This window comes from Chanodichthys erythropterus, chromosome 7 (genome assembly GCF_024489055.1).
Source record: "Chanodichthys erythropterus isolate Z2021 chromosome 7, ASM2448905v1, whole genome shotgun sequence".
NCBI lineage: Eukaryota > Metazoa > Chordata > Actinopteri > Cypriniformes > Xenocyprididae > Chanodichthys > Chanodichthys erythropterus.
The window spans coordinates 42427246-42452933 of record NC_090227.1 but is presented as its reverse complement, the minus strand read 5'-3'; the positions used below and the strand labels follow the sequence as shown (position 1 = coordinate 42452933).

At 37.3% G+C, this 25688-nt stretch overlaps 2 protein-coding genes across 4 annotated transcripts in view; both read right to left on the bottom strand.

Annotated features, from left to right (window-relative positions):
• The window catches only part of LOC137023479 (protein NLRC5-like), a 93348-nt gene that overhangs the window by 25985 nt on the left and 41675 nt on the right, over window positions 1-25688 (bottom strand). For all 3 annotated transcript variants that reach the window (XM_067390644.1, XM_067390642.1, XM_067390643.1), the window contains 5 exons: window positions 7990-8160; window positions 6952-7125; window positions 3890-4060; window positions 3494-3667; window positions 1509-1682 (listed from right to left, as the gene is read on the bottom strand). In XM_067390644.1, coding sequence (XP_067246745.1) covers window positions 1509-1682; window positions 3494-3667; window positions 3890-4060; window positions 6952-7125; window positions 7990-8160 — 864 coding nt within the window. The remainder of the gene's footprint in view (window positions 1-1508; window positions 1683-3493; window positions 3668-3889; window positions 4061-6951; window positions 7126-7989; window positions 8161-25688) is intronic.
• Window positions 8296-24964, bottom strand: LOC137023533 (ribonuclease inhibitor-like). Its single transcript, XM_067390732.1, has 13 exons — window positions 24949-24964; window positions 23659-23829; window positions 23363-23536; window positions 23092-23265; window positions 20254-20427; window positions 19916-20086; window positions 19543-19716; window positions 17911-18084; window positions 17182-17352; window positions 15689-15862; window positions 15377-15541; window positions 8642-8815; window positions 8296-8476 (listed from the first exon to the last, which is right to left on the bottom strand). Coding segments are annotated over exons 1-13 (2079 nt in total). The 5' UTR covers window positions 24951-24964.

The window sequence follows — 25688 nt, the reverse complement described above, 5'->3', positions numbered from 1 at the left end:
AGCCCCGCCCACCGATTCGCACATGACATGCAATAGAATAGGTAGCCTATGTAACATATGGTGCGTTCAAGTCCTCCTGGGAAGTTCGTATTTACGAGGTGGGAAGTCGTGTGTACGACAGTAGGTGCGTTCAAGTCACTTTCGTCAGAGTATGATGGCGGTGTGCCTTCTCTAAATTAATTACACAAAATAATAACACTTCTACTTTTTGAAAATGTAGAGCAAAGAATGTGCATTGCTTTTTTATGTTTTAAATTGAAGCCATTGTAAACTTTATTGTTACATATTCTACATTTTTATATTATGATGCTATCGTATTTTTTGCTGGGAATCAGCTTACTTCGTTGTAAATAGAAAAGCCTGATAATGTCACTGCTAAATACCTAAGTATTGTGGTATTTCGCCATGTTTCTCACTGACACGCCCCCAACTCGTACAGATCGGAGCTTAAAGAAAATCCAGAGCTTCCCACTCGTATTTACGACATTGTGGTGGCGTTCATGTGCGTTCAGCTCGTATACGATCTTTCCGACATGACTTGAATGCACCAATAGGCCTACGTGGTGCTAAACCAGATCGAGCTACCAAGCAATAAACATGCCGTTGAGGATTACAAAATATTGTGCAGTGCCTGGAGTCGACAGTAATGTAACATGTAAGTAACTGTTAAATCTAATGCCTGCTCTGATATGTAATGATTCATGTACAGTCAGATGTTCTTTGTCTGTGTGTCAGTAAATCAAACCAGTGACTAAATGTCAACTTGTGTTGTTTCTCACAATAGGATGAAAATAATCTGTTATTTAATGGTGATTCAATTATATAAAGAAAGCTCAAAGAAAGCTCCCTTTGCAATAGTTGAAGCAGTGCGCGCTGAAGCTGTCAATCAAATAGTGCGAGTTTATCAGTGACTGATGCGCAAAACTCCCTTTTTATTTAACAAATCTTTTAGTTATATCGTGTTTGCACTGTTAGTGAAGATGAAAGCATTTGTTAGTGTGCAGAAATTGAGTTGCAATGACGAGATCACTGCTTTCATGAGCTCAACAACATGTCTGTGATCGGCTACACAGTGTTCATCACTGCAACCTTTCATGCCATGATCTAAATATAATGCCATAGATCTAATGTAATACAACACTTTTCACGATTAGATAACCATGAGAGCTGTAATAATAAAAACGCGCTAAAAGAGAGTAATACTTGGCTATTTCAAATGGAAAGATGTCAGCCAATCACAGCAGTGGGCGTTTACACTGAAGTCTCACAGCAGACACGCCCCTTAGAACAGAGTGTTCAAACCAGAGGGCTAAAATCAGGGCAGGAAAAATGCTTTTTATTTATAAATTATGACAATTTTGGATGTAAAAAGCACAATAACATTATAAGTGCACCCCAGGAAACATTATAAAACAATAAAACAACGCAGTTCATGACCCCTTTAATGTGTAGTGTTGTGTAATATCTGGTTAAAATCATAGTTATGATAATTGTCTCCAATTTATCACCTGATGGTCTTTAATGTATAGCGTTCATCCTGTAGTAAATCATTGAGCTCCTTCACTCCTGATTGTCCAGGATCATTTCCTGTGAGATCCAGCTCTATCAGGTGTGAAGTGTTTGATCTCAGAGCTGAAGCCAGAGCTTTATAACCTTCTTCACTGATACTGCAGTCTGAAAGTCTAGAGAAAAAAAAAAGAAAAAAAAAACAGTTGTTGTTTTATTGTAACACTTATTGGATTTATGAATGGCTTCTGACCAATTAGACAAATTATGAACAAATTATTGCCATAGTGTGTGCAAAAACGTATGCCAATATGATGTTTTTTTCATTTTGGCAAAATCTCCCTTAGATATTAATGTAATTAATGTATTATCTTATGTTAGATAATATACTGTATAATATTAGCCACATAGTCATAGTGTAAATTTAAATAGTAGTAAAACTGAAATTTTGGCATCTAGTCTTTTTTTCAGTTAATCAAATTACGTGGTTCCCAAACATTTTGGAGTGGAGTACCCCCTGAGGCATCTACCATCCTTCTGTGTACCCCCTCTCTTCCACTTAGACTGCACCTTTTCTATTAAGGGACAATATTTGCCCTTAAATTGACTTTCCAGTGCATTTTATCTTTATAAATACCTTTACAACATTAATAATGTATTAATTAAAAAAATGTTCAATAGAGAAATATGCAATGATGATCCCTTAATTGTACCGACGATTTAGTTCCTTGGGGTCAGATTGACCCCAAACTTTTACAGAGAGATTGCATAAGGAAATATACATTTTTTTTATATGATAAACTATATATCAATTTTTTTATTTACTTCTCATCTATGCATTTATGCTGTGTTTTTGTGGATATTTTGTATTTTTTTTTTTTTACCTATTTACTGCACAATTAACCATGTCATAAATTGGCTTATGAAAATAGATTTTTAATGAAAAAAATCACTTTAATGATGAACAATTAAATCTAAATTGTATTTGGACATTGCTCTATGTGTTAGGGATAGAATACTACCATCTAGAGGTTTGTGGAAAAACTTCAGGGATTATAGTTAAAGAAAGAAAGTGCAATGACCACATATCTCCAATAGAGGTCAATAGGGACTGATCACGCGCTGTCTGAGAGAACTGGGATCGCGCGTGCAAGAGAGAGAATGCTTCATTCAGCGCGATTCCGCCTATCCTGCCTTCACTAATTGATAATGAATTGTGATTAAAAGCATGCAGTTTGCAATGTGTGGGTTTTAAGTATTTCCACACCTCTGAGGCTGACATTGTTTCTGCTGTTGCCGTCGGTGTCTCTGTGCGCAGAAAATTCTGTCAGTTATGTCACGTGAGGTATCGGTCTTTGGTATCGGGGGTATTTTTCTTTTTACGAGTACGAGTACATGAGTACATACTAGTATCGGTATCGGTGCATCCCTACTTAATATTAACCTTTTATTTGTTGAACTGTTGTATAAAATCAATGTCACATTTGCAATCATGTGAATTTTGCATTCTTGCTCATAATATTATCAACATTAAAAACAAGAACAATAGGTATGTTTTGTATCCAGAGTCTGAATCTTAAATTGATCTCTATGCATCAGGCTATTTGTTCTTCATGCTAGTAAGTGCTAAATCTATCGATTTGCTAAGGCAGCAGACTCCGCACGCAACCTATATGCACACATATGCACGCTTATCTGGAAATGGATGCAGTCAATTTTGACCAAAAAAAGATGTAGTATTTTGATTGGATGTCATGTATTTAGGGCATTGTGCCTGTTAGGAAATACATGCTTTGTTTTAATGTTATTTTAAGGTGGGGAAGAATTAAATGAATGACAAAACGCAGCATTTTGTTCGCGTACCCCTCTGTCACCTCACGTACCCCAGGGGTACACGTACCCCAGTTTGGGAACCACTGATCTAATTAAATAAACCTTAATAAATTTAAATAAACATGCAGAAAAGTAAATAAATGAAAATACACACTTCAGTTTCTCTAATCTGCATTGTGTATTTTTCAACAGAGGACAGATCTTCTCCATTCCAGAGTTTCCTAGTTTATTTCCACTCAGATCCAGCTCTATCAGGTTTGAAGGGTTTGAATTAAATGCTGAAGTCAGAGCAGCACAACCTTCTGCTGTAATACTGTTATTATTCAACCTGAAGAGAAACAAAACAAAGGGAAGAAACATTCTTTAATTAATTTCAGCCACAATTCACAATACTGTAACAATACAATACAGATAAATTTATATGATAGATCAACTAATCTCAATCCTCAAATACTTTAAAAAGAGCAATGACAGTCTTTTATTAGACTTTAAAAATGTAACATAAATTTTAATGTAATATCAAAAGTATAAAACCATGTGAAATACTCACATCAGTGTGTTGAGTTTACAGTGTTTATCCTTCAGTAGAGCAGCGATCTGATTCACTCGTGTGTCTCCTAGTTCACGTCCACTCAGATTCAGCTCTCTCAGGAATAACGGGTTTATACCCACAATTCCAGTCACAAACTGACAGGCTTCATATGCAGCAGGACCCAAAAACCTGCAGATAAGAAGATGAAGCAGGATTCAAATTAAATTCTTAAAAGTTTATCTAAGAAAAAATAACATATGTATGTTTATGAAATGGTTCATTTTATATTAGTGAAATGTTTATATAAATAAATTGCCTGAATATCATTTACATTGAACAAAATTATAAACACAACACTTTTGTTTTTGCCCCCATTCATGAGCTGAACTTAAAGATCTAAGACTTTTTCTATGTACACAAAAGGCCTATTTCTCTCAAATATTGTTCACAAATCGGTCTAAATTTGTGTTAGTGAGAACTTCTTTTTTGCCGAGACAATCCATCCACCTCACAAGTGTGGCATATCAAGATGCTGATTAGACAGCATGATTATTGCACAGGTGTGCCTAAAAATGCACCTCTGTTCGTTGTCCATAACATAAACCTGCCCATACCATAACCCCACCGCCACCATGGACCACTCGACCCACAACGTTGACATCAGCAAACCGCTCACCCACACAACGCCATACACGCTGTCTGTCATCTGCCCTGTACAGTGAAAACCGGGATTTATCCGTGAAGAGAACACCTCTCCAAAGTGCCAGATGCCATCGAATGTGAGCATTTGCCCACGCTAGTCAGTTATGATGACGAACTGCAGTCAGGTTGAGACCTGATGAAGACGACGAGCATGCAGATGAGCTTCCTCTGAGACGGTTTCTGACAGTTTATGCAGAAATTCTTTGGTTATGCAAACCGATTGTTGCAGCAGCTGTCCAGGTGGCTGGTCTCAGACGATCTTGGAGGTGAAGATGCTGGATGTGGAGGTCCTGGGCTGGTGTGGTTACACATGGTCTGCGGTTGTAAGGCCGGTTGGATGTACTGCCAAATTCTCTGAAACGGCTTTGGAGATGGCTTATGGTACAGAAATGAGCATTCAATTCACGGGCAACAGCTCTGGTGGACATTCCTGTTGCCAATTGCACGCTCCCTCAAAATTTGTGACATCTGTGGCATTGTGCTGTGTGATAAAACTGCACATTTTAGAGTGGCCTTTTATTGTAGCGAGCCTAAGGCACACCTTTGCAATAATCATGCTGTTGTAAGGCCCGCCCAATCAGCCCGCCCAATCGGCCCAACAGCGGTTTCCCACAGGACGGGGAAGGTTTCTTGCGCGTTCGGTCTTTTCAGCGTGGCAAAGTAGTTTAATTCCAAATAATCTTTTATCTGACTCCATGTTATTATGACCTCGAATTTAGTTTAGAATGTCAATTAATTATTGGTCATTTGTATAATAATTTGGCTTTACATTTGAATATTCTATTTAAATCTTTACTCTTATTATACTCGTTCATTCGGTTCTCAGTGTCGCACAGGGTCCTCGCACTGGCCATTCATTAATATGCGGGCCCACGATCACAAACTCGCCAGTCTTGGTCACTAGACAGAGGTAATTGACTATACTAATAGAGTGCCGCTCTCATGCTTGCTTTCTCTAAAAGTATTTGGTTTAGTCCCCCATAGATCTGTATACACTTGAATTAAAGTAACACTAACTCTAGTCAGAGGTCACAACCACTACTACAGATAAGCCGACCAATATTACTTCTCTTATAGCAGCTTTGATTTGGTTATGCCATGGTTTCCCATGTACACTTAGCTAGAGTAACATTACAGTAAACAGAGGTAAGGCTCACCCTATTTAGGTTGGTTGATCAACATTTGTTTCCCTAAACGGAATTCCCTTTTTAGCCTTTACAGTCTAAGTACACTTGAACTAATGCCAAGCGTTAGTCGGAGCTCCAAAATCACAGTTGGTGTGCCCTATGCTCCACTCAACTGGACTTTAGTCCGTTACTAACCTGACGCAGATCTGCGGTAACAATGGATACATCGTAATCTACTGAAGTCAATCATTTCAGAGTAAGTCAGAATACAATCAAATGTGACAATTTATTAGTCAGGTAAATGTATCATGCCAATTACATAATCAATTCAAAGATGATCAATACAAAACATCAAATGCTCAGAAATAGAGTAAGATGAATACCTGACATTAGGAAAATACACACTGCTGAGTGTCCTGGACACTTAGCAATGAGGGCTTGTCTGAATACAGAGTCGCCCCGAGCCTTTTGCAACATTTCCTTAAATACTCAGACCAAGACAAAACATCCCCCAATGTGAGGCATGAACTTACAATCATAATTTGCATTGACTAGGGTCACAGACCTCAGGGGTTCGCACCTTGCTGTGGAACAGGAGGTAATTTAGATGAAAGACCCTGGGAAAGAGGCACACCCATGGTTGCAACCAAAGTATTTCTAAAACTCTTAAAACATTTAATACCTTTGGTTTACTTTCATGTAGACGAGACCATTGTACCAGTTGCACTGAGACATTTCAAAAGATACCAAACATGACTGTTAATTCATTTGCATTGACAGAACATTATAATTTGTATATAATCTTTTTAAGTGAACTGAGTGATGGGAAGAATGTGTAAAGGGAAGGAAGTGGGGGAGAAGGAGCAAATGTGAAGGAAGGACAGGATGGAAAGAAGCTTTCCCACAACTTCACGCTGTGGGGTGTGGAGACAAATGGCTGTATGCGTTTATGCTGTCCATATCTCAGGAGATCAAAGTATCTGAGGATCTGTTGATCTTACACTGTCTAATCAGCATCTTGATATGCCACACCTGTGAGGTGGATGGATTGTCTCGGCCAAGGAGAAGTGCTCACTAACACAGATTTAGACAGATTTGTGAATAATATTTGAGAGAAACAGGCCTTTTGTGTACATAGAAAAAGTCTTAGATCTTTGAGTTCAACTCATGAAAAATTAGGGTAAAAACAAAAGTGCTGAGTTTATGTTTTTGTTCAGTTAGGGTTAGGGTTATTATTTGATCATGTCTCACCTCAGTGTCTTGAGTTGACAGTTCTGATCCTGTAGTAAATCATTGAGCTCCTTCACTCCTGATTGTCCAGGATCATTTCCTGTGAGATCCAGCTCTATCAGGTGTGAAGGGTTTGATCTCAGAGCTGAAGCCAGAGCTTTATAACCTTCTTCTCTGATACTGCAGTCTGAAAGTCTACAGAAAAAAGAAAATTGTAAATTCTAATAAAATTTATTTTACAATAAATAGCTGCAAAAAAGACTTTACTACAGTTTTTTTTTTTAATTGTATAATGTTTGACTGCGCAGGTTGACTGCCATGCTACAAAAATACTCAGTACATATCAAACCTTCTGTAACAGACAAAGCAATAGTGACACAAACATTGTTATTTACACTTGCATGTTGCAACACTACTCTCATATCCAATATACTCGGCACTGCAATAATTTTTTCTTTTTCTTTCCGAAAAGCCTGCATCAAACTGTGTGTTGTTTTCTAAACTAATCCAAAGGAAAATTAAGCTAACAAACAAGCAGTGTCTTACTAACATGATCTCATTGGAACTTCATTATGAATAAAGTCTATCCACACTTTCTTAATGTTAGGATCAGGAGTAATGCAATGCAAAGCCTGTGTTTTTCCAAAACTTGGTACTTCAAAACGTCTTTTAATCCTCAGAGTTGTCTCTGTAGTTTTGTTGCTAGAGTAATCCTGTATTTGCTTCAGTCTTGTATTTACTACTACATGACATGCAATAGGTGGGCAGGGCTAAAGAGGCAATGATATATAAGTAGGCACTGATCTTCTGCAGAGACGGTTTACTATGTAATGTGACAATCTAAAATGAGTCCTTTTCTGAGCTTGGTTTTAATAATAGCTGTTTTTTGGACTGAGGAAATTTTGAATACTAAAAAATGTAAAGGATATTTTTATAGTACATTGACCCCTTATACTGCATGTCAAAAGATCAAGAAAAATGTTATTTCTCAGTTCAGGACCCCTTTAGCCTTGAACAAAAGAAATGTTATTAAAATAAACAATAGTTGATTGAGCTCACCTGAGTTTCTCCAGAGTACATATTGTATTTTCTAATGCGTTCTGGAGTTTCTTCACTCCTGAATCCTGCAGATTATTGTTGCTGATGTCAAGCTCTTTCAGACTGGAGTTTGATCTCAGGACTGTAGCGAGAGCTGAACAGCTTTCCTCTGTTAGACCACAATCACGCAGCCTAAAATGATGAACAGGAGAGGGAGAATTTACAAACACAAAGTACTTGACGTCAACATGACTACTGAAAATTTTGTTTTTGTCACCAGATATTTTTAAGATGCTTTAAATCTACAATAATATATGAACACAATACTCACATCAGTGTGTTGAGTTTACAGTGTTTATCCTGCAGTAGAGCAGTGATCTGATTCACTCGTGTGTCTCCTAGTTTATGTCCACTCAGATTCAGCTCTCTCAGGAGTAATGGGTTTTCATTGTGAAGATCTTCAGTCAGATATTTACAGGCTTTTTCTGCATCAGGACTTTGTAACAACCTGGACAAAGTAGAAGTATGCTGTTATTACCTGCTATATAGTGATTTATACTCACAGTGTTGTGAAAGAGCATCAGTCATTTCAAAGCTTTTATCATTGTTTTTTGACTTGTCCACCTAAAATGGTTTTAGGACTGTTGAACGCTATTATTTGAAGAACACGCACCTCAGTCTCTTGAGTTGACAGTTCTGATCCTGTAGTAAATCATTGAGCTCCTTCACTCCTGATTGTCCAGGATCATTTCCTGTGAGATCCAGCTCTATCAGGTGTGAAGGGTTTGATCTCAGAGCTGAAGCCAGAGCTTTATAACCTTCTTCTGTGATACTGCAGTCTGAAAGTCTACAGAAAATAAAAACACTAATTTAAATTAACATTGCATTTAAGATTAATTCATCACTGTGAAGTCAATAATCAAAATATCATACACATGCGTGAACACATAGTACGCATACGCATGATGGCACTATTTTCACAAATATGTGTTTTTGTTGTTTATATGTAAAGGCATCATTTACAGTCTCCATGTAAACATGTAAGCACACATGACAGCTTTTAATATCTGCATCAGTTAAGGCTTCCACATATTTTGAAGCTTAAAGAAAAAAATGAACTTGAAACATAGAACAAGACTAAAAATGCACCTTATCTCTGCATTTGAAAGCACATTTGGTAAACAAACAAAGGTCCCACTTTATATTAAGTGGCCTTAACTACTATGTACTTGCATCAAAAAATAAGTACAATGTACTTATTTGTACATATTGAATTGCAAAACACTTTTGCTGCTATTGAGGTGGGATACGGGTAAGGTTAGGGAAAGCTTTGGTGGTATGGGTAGGTTTAAGGGTGGGGGTCAGGGTTAAGGGATGTGTTACGACCTGCGTTCTTGTGTTTGGTATGTGTTTTTTCTTTTTCCTCTTGCTTTGCCTGTGCTCCAATAGGTTGTCCAATGATGATCTCCTCTCTCTCTATTGGTGGAGGCGTGGTCTTTATAAGGACGCTGCTGGCGTTCAACAGGGAGCTCATTTCTGGTTCGGCTGCGTTTGGGTTGGGAGCTCCTGGATCCCTCCTCAGGCCGATGATCAAACTTTTAGAGAAAATGTGCCTTTTGAACAACCTGTTGACCATGTTCTATTGTTTCTGAAGTTACCCTTTAAGAACGTGGAGTGTAGGGGTGTCCTGCCTATTTATTTTGATATCTTGGTTTGTACTTTGTTTTTCGTTAGGGAGTTAGGGAAGGTAAATGTATCTTATTTTTATGTTCATGTAGGTATTTAATCCCTTTCTCCTTTTCTTTTCTAGAGTTGTTTTGTTTGTTATTTTGGCCTTTGGACACCCTGAAGAGATGCTCTCTTTTCCCTGTTATGTTATCTTTAATAAATTTAATTATATACCTTAATTAGTGTATTTGTTTGATTATCGACCGGAGTGATATGAAACTGGGATTCCATTACCACAACCTTTCTTTTTTTATTATGCCCGCTTGGAGTTATCGACTGCCCCTAGACGCGGGGCGTAATAATTGGGGGCTCATCCGGGAAAACTGCTAAGAAAAACGTAGTGCGAGATGTAGTTGACGCGGCGTTAGTACAGCAGGGTATTTTATATCCTAGGCCTATTGCTAATGCTGATATGAATGGGGCAGGTGACGAAGTTAATGTTATTGCTTCGGGGTCTGATCCTATGTTGCGTTCACTTAGTGGTGTGAATTCGGAAGATTTGAAATTAGCGATCCAATTAAAGCAGTTAGACCTCGAGATTAAACGTCAGGAGCATACAACTCAACTTCTACGTTTTAGGCAATGCGAATTGGAGACGCAATCTGGCCGTGTGTCTGTAGGTTCAGTTAAGTCTCCAATTGCTCCTCCTTCTAATGTCGATACAACTCCACCTTTCGTGCCTCTGTCTGGAACCTCTGGTAGGTTTGATGATTTTGATGTTAGTCGCCATCTTACTCTTGTACCTACATTTAGGGATAATGAGGTGGACTCGTATTTCGGCGCTTTTGAACGTATAGCGGCGGCACTGCGTTGGCCGAGGGAGGTTTGGCCTCTCATGATACAGTGTAAATTAACTGGTAAAGCCCAGGAGGTCTGTTCCACTTTGTCTGTTGCGGACAGCTTGGATTATGATAAACTTAAAAGTGCTGTGTTGAAGGCCTACGAACTAGTGCCGGAAGCATATAGGCAAAAGTTTCGTTCTCATGTGAAAATCGCCAGTCAAACTTATGTAGAGTACGCTCGGGAGAAGGGTGTGCTTTTTGATAAGTGGTGTAATTCCAGTAGAGTCGCTAACTTTGAACAACTTCGTGAGTTGATTTTGGTCGAAGATTTTAAGAATTCATTGCCGGACAAAATTGTTATTTATTTAAATGAAAAGAAGGTTTCGACCCTGGCTGAGGCAGCCGTTTGCGCAGATGAGTTTACTTTGACTCACAAAAGTGCGTTTGTTGCACGGCGTGAAGTATGTTCTCCTATGTCCCCAGAGAAAAGTGCTAAAACCACGAAATCGCCTAGACCGGTAACACCTGTAGAAGCTCGGGAATGTTTTTACTGCCACGAGCTTGGTCACTTGATTGCGGCATGTCCCTCATTGAAAAAGAAGAATAAAGGGAAGGTCACTAAAAGTGTTGCCTTTGTTCAGAAATTTAGTGAGAAACTGAGGTTGGATATTGACGCAGCATATGATCCTTTTGTGTGTCAGGGGATGGTTTCTCTTAGTGGACCTGAAGAAGGTTTAGTTCCCGTAACTATGTTGCGTGATACAGGGGCCAATCAGTCATTTGTGTTAGCCAGTGCATTACCTTTTTCTTTGAAGAGTTATTGTGGATCTGATGTCCTTATTCAAGGAATTGAATTGGGCGTGTTGAAGGTACCGTTACATAACGTGTACATTCGATCCGGTTTAGTAACAGGCTTTGTAAAGTTGGCAGTGCGTCACAAACTGCCTGTGAGTGGTATTGCCTTAATTGTAGGTAATGATTTAGCTGGGGAAAAGGTACTCCCAGTCCCCGAAGTCATTGAAAACCCTGTGTATGGTTCTGTTACTTCCGGTGAGTTAGCATCAGAATTCCCTACAGTTTTCACTGCGTGTGTAGTTACGCGCGCTCAAGCCCGTAAGTTTGGTGATTCCATCGATATTTCTGATTCCTTTTTTGCAACCGACGACAAAGTTAAAGGTGAGGGTTCTGTTCTGAAACCTGAGCTGCCCGAACCTGAGTCGCTGTCCATGAGTGGTAGTGCTGAAACGAAATCAGAGTGGCCGCTGTCCGCTGATAAGGTTCTGATTTCTGTTAAACAGAAGGAAGCCCCTTCTTTATTGCGTTGCAGAACTGTTGCGGTAACATTAAAGGGTATTGAAAACAAACCTGTTGGTTATTTTTGGGACGGCGATGTGTTAAAAAGAAAGTGGAGTCCTTCAAGGTCGGATGGTTTGGGTTGGGATGCGGTTTACCAACTGGTCGTGCCTAAATGCTTACGCAACCAGGTTTTGAGTGTGGCTCATGATAATGTCGCTGGACATTTGGGCATTACTAAAACGTACCAACGAATTTTGCGTTATTTTTTCTGGCCTGGTATTAAATCTGACGTGGTGCAGTATTGTCGTTCGTGCCACGTATGCCAGGTCGTAGGAAAACCTAACCAAGTAATTCAGCCCGCACCTCTTAACCCTATCCCTGTATTGGGAGAGCCCTTTGCGCAAGTAATTTTGGACTGTGTTGGGCCATTACCGCGAACAAGGTCTGGACATGTTTACTTGCTTACGCTTATGTGCACGACTACACGCTATCCGGAGGCGGTACCGTTATGTTCATTAAAAGCGAAGGCAGTGGTGAAAGCTCTGGTTATGTTCTTTTCTACCTTTGGTTTCCCTCGAGTGGTCCAAACGGATCAGGGAACTAATTTCATGTCTCGTCTGTTCAAACAGGTGCAGGTTTTGGGTGCTGCATTGCAAGCTAAATTCTCTGGACCGTACGTCATTGATAAGAAGCTGAGTGACACGAATTATGTTGTTCGAACTCCTGATTGCCAGAGAAAGACTCGTGTGTGTCATGTAAACATGCTGAAGCTCTATGTTAGTCGTGAGGAAGATCTAGAGTCAAAAAGCTCCGGTATCACTCCTGTAGCTTCAGTGGAGATTGTTTCTGACAGTGATGTCGATGAAGATGGGCTGAGCTTGCATAATACCTAAGTTTCAGGTGGTAGACTGAATAATTCCAAGATTTTGGAGAGCTTAAGCTCTCATTTGATACATCTATCTGACCCTCAGCAAACTGACATAATAAAGTTGATAAATTCTTTCTTAGGATTGTTCTCAGATGTTCCCACTCGCACTCAAGTCCTGGAACACGATATTGATGTAGGTGATCATCCACCCATTAAACAAAGTGCTTACAGAGTGAACCCGGTTAAACGTAAAATTATGGAGTCCGAGGTAAAATACCTTGTTGAGAATGGTCTCGCAGTGTCCAGCTCTAGCGCCTGGAGCTCGCCGTGCTTACTAGTTCCGAAATCTGACGGCACACAACGATTTTGCACGGATTACCGGAAAGTGAATGCCGTGACAAAACAAGATTCGTTTCCCCTCCCATTAATGGAGGATTGCATTGATAAGGTAGGCTCTGCGCGCTTCGTCACGAAGTTAGATCTACTGAAGGGATATTGGCAAGTTCCCTTGACGGAGCGTGCGGCCGAAATATCTGCTTTTGTTACGCCGGATGATTTTCTGAATTACAGGGTGATGGCTTTCGGATTGCGCAACGCTCTGGCTACGTTTCAGCGCTTGATGAATAAAGTGCTGAACGGGGTTCAAAACTGTAAAGCTTATTTAGACGACATCGTTGTTTATTCGAATACTTGGGAGGAGCACCTAACAACTTTAAGGGTTGTATTTGATCGGTTGTTTAAGGCGTCCCTCACTCTTAATTTAGTTAAGTGAGTTTGGCAAAGCAACTGTCACCTATTTAGGGAAACAGGTTGGGCAGGGACAAGTCCGACCTGTCGCTCTGAAAGTGCAAGCTATTGCAGATTTTGCAGTACCCCGCACGAAACGTGAACTCAGAAGATTTTTAGGAATGACTGGGTATTACCGAGGATTTTGCAAAAATTTCTCCGATGTTGTGTTGCCCTTAACTAATATGCTACGTATTTCACAGAACTTTGAGTGGACTGATGAGTGTCAAACTGCATTTGATTCTGTTAAAACGCTCTTGTGTAGCGCTCCAGTCTTGGCTGCTCCACGGTACGAGTGTTCCTTTAAGTTGGATGTTGATGCGAGTATGACTGGAGCCGGTGCTGTCCTGCTGCAGGATGATGAGAATGGAGTGGAGCATCCTGTTGGGTATTTCTCAAAGAAATTCTTGAAACATCAACTAAATTACAGTACCATTGAGAAGGAGGTGTTGGCCTTGTTAATGGCTTTACAGCATTTTGAGGTATATATTGGTTCTAGTTCCCTCCCTGTGAGCGTGTTTACCGATCATAACCCATTAATCTTCTTGTCCCGAATGAAGAATTCTAATCAACGCATTATGCGATGGTCACTTTTTGTCCAGGATTTTAACCTGGAAATTTGTTACAAAAAAGGTAAAGATAATGTGCTTGCTGATGCACTATCGCGGTCGTTCAGTTTTGAGTAAATCTACATGTAGATTCATTGGGTGTGGGAGTGTTACGACCTGCGTTCTTGTATTTGGTATGTGTTTTTTCTTTTTCCTCTTGCTTTGCCTGTGCTCCAATAGGTTGTCCAATGATGATCTCCTCTCTCTCTATTGGTGGAGGCGTGGTCTTTATAAGGACGCTGCTGGCGTTCAACAGGGAGCTCATTTCTGGTTCGGCTGCGTTTGGGTTGGGAGCTCCTGGATCCCTCCTCCGGCCGATGATCAAACTTTTAGAGAAAATGTGCCTTTTGAACAACCTGTTGACCATGTTCTATTGTTTCTGAAGTTACCCTTTAAGAACGTGGAGCGTAGGGGTGTCCTGCCTATTTATTTTGATATCTTGGTTTGTACTTTGTTTTTCGTTAGGGAGTTAGGGAAGGTAAATGTATCTTATTTTTATGTTCATGTAGGTTATTTAATCCCTTTCTCCTTTTCTTTTCTAGAGTTGTTTTGTTTGTTATTTTGGCCTTTGGACACCCTGAAGAGATGCTCTCTTTTCCCTGTTATGTTATCTTTAATAAATTTAATTATATACCTTAATTAGTGTATTTGTTTGATTATCGACCGGAGTGATATGAAACTGGGATTCCATTACCACAACCTTTCTTTTTTTATTATGCCCGCTTGGAGTTATCGACTGCCCCTATACGCGGGGCGTAATAGATGGGTCAACAGTGTAATTATAAATGTAATTACAGAAATTAATTACAGATGCAATTACATGCAGGTGTTTTTAAAATATAAGTACAATGTAAAAACATGTATGTACACAATAAGTGCATTTGTATCAAATTATTAATTTAAATGTAAGTACATAGCAGTTAAGGCCACTTAATATAAAGTGGGACCCAAACAAAAAACTCCACCTAGGCTGTGAAAAAGAGTATTTACATGTTTTCAAACAATTCATCCTATTTAACCAATCCTATTCAGATTTTTTTATTGAATGGAATTTATCAAACGAAACTAGAGCTGCTCAATATCAATCAACAAACCCTATTCCAGATTCCTCCCCTGCTATCCGATGTCACTTAGTAAAAGAGTCAGTGAGCCACCAAGGCAGTGTGTTATATATATCAGCAACTGCTGTGGGCATGTTAACAAAGTGTGAATCTTATTGGTTGGCCATTTTTTTCTTTTTTTTTTTTAATAGTGAAATGGAAAAAATAACACCTCTCCATAAAAGAGAAAAAAAAAATGTCAGTCTGAATGAACAGCAGTTTATGGTGAACTGTACTCACTTGAGTATCTTCAGTGTTGATTTCTTCAGTCCCTCACAGATCTGTTTGACTCCTGAGTCCAGCAGACAGCTGTTGTTCAGGTTCAGCTCTTTCAGGATGGTTTTGGAGGAGAGAACAGTAGCTAGAACTGAACAGCTTTTCTGTGTCTGCTTACAATTATTCAACCTAAATACAAAACAGCATTATTTATTATTCAGTATATATTAAACACACATCAGACCAACAGCTCTTCATATCTGCTCACACATGTGACTGACAGTCCTTTATAATGAATAAACAGAAGTTATAGAGTATAAAATCATGTTCACTCACTTGATTTTCTCCACTTTACTATGAGAGTCCATCAAAAGAGCAGAGAGCTTCTCTCCATCCAGATCTCCTAATTTATCTTCACTCAGATCCAGTTCTGTCAGTAATAATGGACTTTCACTCAGAACTTTAGTGAGATACTCACATGCTTCCTGCGCAGCAGGACTTTTCAAAAACCTACAGCAAGACGACAACAAGTTTAGATTAGATAATCTTGTTATAATTTTATACATTTTGCCGCTCCCAACCTGCTTATGGGTAAGAGTGGAGTTATAAATCAAATATAGAAAATATATTGATCATTCCCACTAGTATGTATGAGTGTGAACCGAAAATCAATTCCAATTCAGGTCAGGAATCAAATTAAATTAAAATTTAAATTCTGTGGATTTTAATGCGATTTTAAACCATTCAAGCTGACTGAATAACTTTTTTTGTAACTGATTTTGTAATTCATATCTTACATTTGATTACAGTTTCTCTACCTGAATATCTGAAAATCTTAAACATTTGTATCTTTTGGTTGTATTTATTTGTGTTATTGCTAATGTGTTCATTTGTTCTTATTTAATTGCTGTGTGTGTCTTTAATAATGCTTGAAATTTAAATTAGTTGGGCTAGTTGTTTTTGCTGTGGTATTTTTGTTAAAACCATAGGCAAAAAATTCCTTCTCTGAGTTCTTTAGCCTTTAGATTTTTGTTCATGGTTTTCAGCTGCAATATAACATATTGGAAAAAGACTAGAATGTGAATATTATTTTAATTTATTTTTTTACCTTTTTGGAATTGAAACTAGGAGTTGATTAAAATTTTAATCGATAAGCAGAATCGGAACTGAAATTTCTAAAATTCAAATGATCCCAACTCTAGTGTGATGTTCCATTTGGAATTTGTTTCTAAAGCATTCCTTTTAAGTTTTAGCTTTATAACCATAAACAAATGCTTACATAAGGCTGCAAAGAGTTTTTTTTTCTGTGACAATCAAATAAGAACATATATAGAATTTTTTTCTTTAATGTATAATTTTTTATAAATATCAAATATATTTTTCAGTTTGTATTGATGGAAGAGAACTTGCTATTAGTACATGTAAACAAAATTATTTTTTGTGTGAAAAATGAACTAAAAATACTAAAATTGGAGATAAGCAGCAATCCCTACTAAACTAATGTTTACTGGAATATTATGTGATGCCTTCATGTTTATTGCATTGTGGAAATAAATATACAAGTTTTACTGTTTAAGGAAATATAAAATCATTATCGTTTTAATAAACGCATAAGTGTAGTAACTGATAGTGCTGTTTATATAAGTTTAGTGCTTATGTAAAACAAATACATAATCTTGCCAATTTTAATCTTCCATAGTATGTGATGTTATTAATAAACAATGGATCAATACAAGACATGAAAATCAACTGATTATTGTTTTGTTGCAGCATGGCTTCAGGTTATTTTAAAAGTACAATTTTATTAAATATTTAAAGGTTTTAATCACCTGATGGTTAATTTACAGGAGTCACCCTGTAGTAAATCATTGAGCTCCTTCACTCCTGATTGTCCAGGATCATTTCCTGTGAGATCCAGCTCTATCAAGTGTGAAGGGTTTGATCTCAGAGCTGAAGCCAGAGCTTTATAACCTTCTTCTCTGATACTGCAGTCTGAAAGTCTAGAGAAAAAACAAAACAAAACAAAACAAAAAAAAAAACAGTTGTTGCTATTCTTTGTGGAGAAACAGATTATTTTATCCCTAATGGGATTTATGAATGGCTTCTGACAAATTAGACAAATTATGAATAAATTATTGCCATAGTGTGTGCAAAAAAGTATAGCAATATGTTTTTATTTTAAATTGGCATTAAAATATAAATACAAATATAAATATCTGGCCTCAGATATAAATACAATATATGCATCAACCAAAACCAAATTAAATTAAATAACTTTAATAACCTAATCTTATTAAATAGTTCTCCAAAAAAATGAAATTCCATAATTTTTGGATTTTGTCCATGTTGTTTCAAAATGTATTTTCTTCACTAAACACAAAAAGAGATGTTAGGCAGAATATTAGCCACATAGTCATAGTGTAAATTTAAAAAGTAGTAAAACTGAAATTTTGGCATCAGGTCTTTTTTCAATCACATTTTTTTTTAGATAATCTAATTTAATAACTTTAATAAATTAACATAAACATGCAGAATAGTACATAAATGAATATACACACTTCAGTTTTGTCAATCCGCATTGTGTATTTTTCAACAGATGACAGATCTTCTTCATTCCCGAGTTTCCTAGTTTATTTCCACTCAGATCCAGCTCTATCAGGTGTGAAGGGTTTGATCTCAGAGCTGAAGCCAGAGCTTTATAACCTTCTTCTGTGATACTGCAGTTTGAAAGTCTATTTAAAAAAAGTTTGTTTATTCTTTGTTAGAACACAGATTATCATACTAGTCCTGGGCTTTATTAATAACATCTGAACCACCTAACATCAAACCACTTAGAACAACATGATCTAATTCTCGTTTACATAATACTTTACAGTCAATTACAGTATCTAGTAAAATACATAGTGATGCATGTACTGAAATTAAAATTTCAGCCTATAAATTAATCTAATCAGATAGGACATTTACTAGGGGTGTGACAAGACAGGTAGCTCACGAGACGAGACGAGACATGAGATTAAGTTTACGAGAATGAGAAGAGACAAGATTTTTACACAGTATTTTGACGAAATACATGACTAGATAATTAGTCTGCAGGTACATTTGAAATATTTTAACTAATCTTGTAATGAATGTCATTTCAGTTCTTTCTGATTATGAATTATCATAAGCAGTAAAAGACAACAATTCTCAAGCACTGTAAAAGGTTTTGCCACAATCTCAACTGACTGACTTCACTCCTGTATGATTTCATATGAGTCTCTTCAGACCTTAGAACTGTACATGATTTATGAGCTTCTAGACCTTTTGACCTCCTAACTGAACTCCTTTCCACAAATTGATCATAGAAATAAAACTATAGAATAAGAAAATGGTAACACTTTACAATAAGGTTCATTTGTTAACATTAATGTAACATGAACTAACAATGAGCAATACATTTGCTACATTATTTATTAATCTTTGCTAATGTTAGTTAATAAAAAGTCATTCACTGTTAGTTCACAGTGCATTAACTTATGTTAACAAATGCAACTCTTGATTTTAATAATGTATTACTAAATGTTTAAATTAACATTGAGATTAATAAATGCTGTAGAAGTATTGTTCTTTCTTAGTTTATAACTAAAGTGGTTAACTAATGTTAACTAATGAAACCTTATTAAGTGTTACCATAAAAATGAATAACAGTTTTCCCTTAGTTGTGCAACCATAATCAAAGTCTCTCAGAATATACAAAGTGCAAATAGAGACCAAATTTTTCTTCAAGCATGATACGGAGCTGAAGTATGGTTACAACAACACAGCCCAGCCTAAGATAGCTTTCATATTGGGAGGATATTTGCATGCATCAGGGAGCCGCTTTCAAAATGCGGGGTATTGAAATCGCACTTGAATGCGCACTTGTGTTTACTTTCGTTTTTTCGATTGCATGTACTCTGTGAATAGGGAGCGGCGGCGACCGTTATCCAGCTGAATTAAATAGTTTTTATTCCTATAAAAAGTAAAATGACAGTGGAGGCATAATGTAAACGTAGCGGTGGCATATTCCATACTAATGTCACCCTCATACTCTGTCATGGCAATATCACTCACAAGACAGCTTTTCACCTCGACGAGAAATCTCATCACACCCCTAACATTTACAAATGTATATTGTTATACAAAAATGTAGATTTAAATATACACACTTCAGTTTTTCCATTTTGCATTGTGTATTTTCCAAAAGAGGACAGATCTTCTTCATTCCTGAGTTTCCTAGTTTATTTCCACTCAGATCCAGCTCTATCAGGTTTGAAGGGTTTGAATTAAATGCTGAAGTCAGAGCAGCACAACCTTCTGCTGTAATACTGTTATTATTCAGCCTGAAGAGAAACAAAACAAAGACAGGAAACATTCTTCAGTTTATTTCAGTCACAATTCACAATACTGTAACAGAAGGATAAATTTATATCAACTAATTTCAATCCTCAAAAACTTTAAAGAGCAATGACAGTCTTTTATTAGACTTTAAAAATGTAACAATTTTTTTTTGTGAAGTATAAAACCATGTGAAATACTCACGTCAGTGTGTTGAGTTTACAGTGTTTGTCCTTCAATAAAGCAGCGAATTGATTTACTCGTGTGTCTCCTAGTTTACGTCCACACAGATTCAGCTCTCTCAGGAGTAACGGGTTTTTACCCACAACTCCAGTCACAAACTGACAGGCTTCATCTGCATCAGGACCCAAAAACCTGCAGATAAGAAGCAGCAGGAGGGTACAAATAAGTTCTTTAACTTGATCTAAGGAAAAATAACATATGAATATGTTTGTGAAATGGTTCATTTTATGTTAGTGAAATAATCTTTATATAAATAAATTGCCTGAATATAATTTTTGTATTATTTCATCACATCTCACCTCAGTGTCTTGAGTTTACAGTTCTGATCCTGTAGTAAATCATTGAGCTCCTTCACTCCTGATTGTCCAGGATCATTTCCTGTGAGATCCAGCTCTACCAGGTGTGAATGGTTTGATCTCAGAGCTGAAGCCAGAGCTTTATAACCTTCTTCACTGATACTGCAGTCTGAAAGTCTAGAAGAAGACAAAAAGAGACAAATAGTCTTAAAACTGTAATAATTACTCCATTAATAACAGACCTGCAAACTCACAGAAGGTGAAAAAGGTGACAGGTTTATGAATGTAATCACTGTGGGGGGTCTGGGAAAAATTTTGTGATTTAAACATGTAAATGATGCATTCTGCTGCACTCTAACAAGAATGGAAATGAATTAAATGAACTTTCAGTGCATAGAAGAGCAAATAGGACATTCACTTCCATTACAATTCTTATTAAAAGATGTCATAACAGAAGAAAATATATTTAATATTTAATATATATAATATTAAATATATATAATATTTAATAATACATGTTAAATACAAAGTTTATAATGTCTATTATTACATAGCTCTGTGGAATACTTGATTCTGATTGGTCAATTGCGCCATCCAGCACTATGTTACTCCCCGATAACAACCGCTAAAAACAGATAACATGGGCTCCTCCGGTTACTGAAGTCTGCAGCGCTATATGCTTGCTAAGAATGGTTTTTCCTCATGGAAATTTTGCGTTTGGTGAGCTAATAAAATATTAAAACTCAGTCAAGTCAATATTTTGTGTACAGTTATTTAATTATGCCACCCGGCATCGCGGACTCGCCCTCTCTTGTTTCATACTGTTACGGAACTGTGTAATCCTGTATATAGTTTATTTGGTTTATTGTTATTTTTGTGTGTGTGTGTTCTTTTTGTTTTGTTTCTGTCAAGCGGGATATCACGGGATGGCTCCACCTCTCTCTGCCGGGAGATGGGTTACAATTACTGAGCGAGGGTTTAAAACCATCTCTTCCGTTTCCTGCCGGCGAGCTGTTGCGGCTTCGGGCCAGTCGCACCTCTCCTGCCTTCTCTCCAGCCGCCAGACCACCTTTTTATGTTGTGCATTAACTTTGATTATGTTATGTTTTATTTGGTTTACAGTGAAGGTGTTCTGTAGGGATGACCTGCCCTTTTCTTTTGAAACTAAGTTCGCTCTGTTTTGCTAGTGTAGTAAGGGTAATTTGTTGTATTTTATTTTGATACGTTGAGGGAAGTTATTTTGGATATTCTTTTTTTATTACCCGTTTTGTTTGTTATTTTGGGCCTTGGGTCTTCCTGAAGTTTATGCACCCACTGGTTTAAGTTATCCTGGAAACTTTCAAATGTTTATTACTTAATTTCTTTCATCTTAATAAAACGTTAATCGTTTTTCTTGAATCCTGAATCTAGTGATTTATTTGTCCATCAATTTTCTATGTTTTTTTTTGGTCTGACGACTGGGGAAGGCATCACTTTTCCTTTTATTTAATTTATTGCGATTAAACCTAGACGGGTCATAATACATACAAAAGCAGCTGCTGTCATTTTGTTCACTGTAATGGATTATAAGATAACAAACAGGTACAATTTTAAATCTGTTTAATCTCAGATTAATATCTCTTATTCCCATAATCATTTATGTGGTGAAATGCAGTGTAATATGTGGTATAACTGTACTGTATCTCTTTAATGTCCATCTATTTTGAACTTGCCACGCTATTTCATGTCTAATTATTTACTTATGTGGCAAGTAGTCGTGTAATAAGTGGGATAATGTACATCTAGCCAGTTGTTATCTCAGAATAAACTCCTTCAGGCTGATGCAAGAACCCTCCGCTTCACGTCGGGGTCCTGATCACCCATTCAGGGTTTATTTTGCGATAACAACTGGCTGGATGTACATTATCCCTTACTTATTGTTCAATAAATGATATTTTCTATTTTAATATTGATTCACCAACAACTTTAGTGCAGGTTACATAGTTTTGCCAGTAGGTTGCAGCAAGAGACTGCATTTAAGAGGGAGTTAATAGACCATTCATTAAAAAACACTGATTAATTCTGGAACAAAGCAAGGTTGTATATATTATTAATTTGAAGTAAGGGGATGTCATTATATTGATTCTTATTGTTCAGAAGGCTTGTGGTGCTGCATCCATGATGTTTAATCGGGAAACAGCTCTACAGCAAGCTCAGAAAATGGGTTAAGACCATAGCTGTTTCACTAAGGAGGGCTCAGAGACTGGCTCGCTTAAGACTGATTTTTACTTCTGGGTCGGACCTACGCCGGAGGCTATGCTTCTGTTTTCATTTATACTTATGCATCATTGTCCGTGTCCATGTGCATGCAGACCGCTAGTAGGCAGTGTCTGCACTCATGTTGAGTATCAAGGCAAAAGCCGAAGAAGAAGCAGCTTGTCATGTACGTTGTCAGAGAAGCTTCAGCAGTAATAGTGGCAAATAGGCAACGACTTTTGTTGCAGTTTGACGCCGTGTGTCCCCTGAAACAGAGCATTTTTTCATTCCTGTGGAAGCTCTTCTCCGCTTGCTCTGTGCTAGTAGACCAATCACAACACTTATAACACAACTGCTATCATCTTGCAACTTACAGAGTGCATTTACTATAAAATGAAACCAGAGGACTTCAGTACTATTAGTAGGCCTGTGGTAATACTATTAAAAATTATTGTTTTGATAAGATTAAGTACATTACACCTTACTTGGCGTATAGAGTGTTAATTTATTAATAATAATTAGGGTTTGGTTGGGGTGGGGGGTTAGGGTTAATAATGACCTTCACGCCTTCATACTGATTCATGTTTAGATTAAGCAAATTCAAACCTGATTATCTTCAGTGTACACTGTGAATTTTCCAGTAGAGTGGAGATTTGAGTTACTCCAGAGTCTCCTAGTTTATTTGCACTCAGATCCAGCTCTATCAGGTTTGAAGGGTTTGAAATAAAAGCTTTAGTCAGAGCAGCACAACCTTCTGCTGTAATACTGATGCAGTTAAACCTGTAGAAGGGAAAAGAAAGTTTTAGTAATAATAAAGATAAATAATGTCAGTTTTCTTGCAGCAGTTGGCCTTTAACACATTGACTGAAATACTTACTTCAGCTTTTCCAGTCTACATTGTTCATTCTCAAACAGAGTCGAGAAGATCTTCACTCCTGAGTCTCTGAGTTTAGTCCCACTCAGATTCAGCTCTGTCAGATTTGACGGGTTTGAATTTAAAGCTTCAGTCAAAACACGACAACCTTCTGCTGTAATATCGCTGTTATTCAGACTGCATAAAGAGACAAATATTTACTTGAGGATGACACTACAAAATGACATTACAAAAGCATCCGATGATTATTCAGTTCACAGGTTCACAGGTATTAAATGTGTTATAATGATACAACTCACATCAGTGTGTTGAGTTTACAGTGTTTGTCCTGCAGTAGAGCAGCGATCTGATGCACTCTTGTGTCTCCTAGTTCACATTTACTCAGATTCAGCTCTCTCAGGAGTAACGGGTTGTCACTCACAATTCCTCTCACATACTGACAGGCTTCATCTGCAGCAGGACCCAAAAACCTTCAGAAGGGAAGTTGAAGCAGGATTCAGTTCAGTTCTCAAATAAACATGAGGGAAAAAAACTTTGATCTGAATTTGATGGGAAACAGTGTGACATGGTTTATCTTGAATTTACTGTGATACATCAGCAGGGCTGAGTAATAGATCAATATCAATATTTATTGGAAATTATAAATCTATGATTTTTTTTTATATTTAGCCTACATATACAATCATATGTATGATGCTAAAAAGTCTGCATGTTCTGCTTGTCTCTACAGAGCCCCTAAAGGGACCTTTGCAAAAATAAAAAATATACAGGCTTGCATGCTCACAAGTAACTTTCGGGTGTGCACAACCAAATTTTTGCGTTCTCACAAGAAACTATTGTGTTATCACAAGGAACGTTTTACGTGCGCAATTAAGCATTACAGTGTCAGGTTTATGTATACTATAACCTCTTGCCTCACCACTGCCATTTTATCATAAAGATAACAAGAGTATTAAAGATCTGTTTGCTCAAATTGTGGCTTTCAGGGCAGTATACCTCTAACCTCTAGCTTTAACACATCCTCTGTGATGGCCGAGAAACCGTGCTGTGAAATGGACTGATTGTGTGATACAGCTGTGTGCGTTTGAGCAGTTCCTATAGTGTAAGGCTGAATCCAGCTCCTTATTTTTTCTTGCTCCTTATTTACTGAAGTGCCTTTATAACGAGATGCTTTGTCCATTTTACTGTGTCAATCTGTTTTTACGGACCCTTGAACTTGGCAAATGTTCACAGCCCTATTGAGCTATCAAGTTAAGTCAAGTCACCTTTATTCAATAGCATTTGAGCAAATTGAGCTTTAATAATTCATGCACATCTATAGTCTCATTTTCTTTAATAAAATGGCAGTGGTGCCAAAGGAAATAGGTTTTAGCCTACTAAACATAGTATACATAATACTGACACCATAATGTTTGCACACATGCAAAGTTTCTCATGATCACGCAAAAAGTTCTCTTGCGCACGCAATAGCCTGTTTATGTTTTACTTTTGCAACAGTCCTTTTAGGGGTTCCGTATTTCTCAGTGTAAAGTAGTGAAATTAAAAAAATAGAGTTATCTTACTTTGTGGAGTATGTAAACTATATTTACATTTTTTGATGGTCTAACAAACATGTGGAACATTTTCTTCCCCATTAGTACTATAAAATAAATAGATATCAATATTGAATGATATGTGGAAAATATTGCCCAGCCCTATGCATTTTTTCATTATTTCATCACATCTCACCTTAGTGTCTTTAGTTTACAGTTCTGATCCTGTAGTAAATCATCAAGCTCCTTCACTCCTGATTGTCCAGGATCATTTCCTGTGAGATCCAGCTCTATCAGGTGTGAATGGTTTGATCTCAGAGCTGAAGCCAGAGCTTTATAACCTTCTTCTCTGATATTGCAGTCTGAAAGTCTAGAAAAGAGAAGAGAAAAATATATTTCATGATCTGACAGAAACTTGTTTACTGGAATAATTACATTTGGACAAAGAGTAAAGAGAAATTATTATTAATTATCATTAAATTATTATTATTTATTATTAAAGCTGAATTATATAACTTTTGGCGCTCCAGGGGTTAAAAAACTAAACTGCATACATCTAGCAGAAGAACATTGCAGCTGGAGCTACTTCTCTCTGTTTCTGTCTAAGGTTATTCATGCTGGTACTGTTCTACTCTGCAGTGGTGTTGACCTGACTGGACTACAATAGTCGAAATGAAGAGTTAATTTGCAAAAACCAATAAACGCCACTTTTAAATAAAATTAACTGACTGCCGTGTGTTATAGCCACATATAGCATGTTCTGAACCCTAAATCCATTTTGTCAGAAAAGCCGGTAT

Excerpts from the sequence above, each read along its gene's own strand:
- LOC137023533 (XM_067390732.1), bottom strand. Across the intron at positions 18,085-19,542 it reads TGCAAAATGGAAAAACTGAA|ACTTTCAAACTGCAGTATCA; the intron begins GTGTGTATATTT and ends TTTTTTAAATAG. Across the intron at positions 17,353-17,910 it reads TGCGGATTGACAAAACTGAA|ACTTTCAGACTGCAGTATCA; the intron begins GTGTGTATATTC and ends TTTTTTCTCTAG.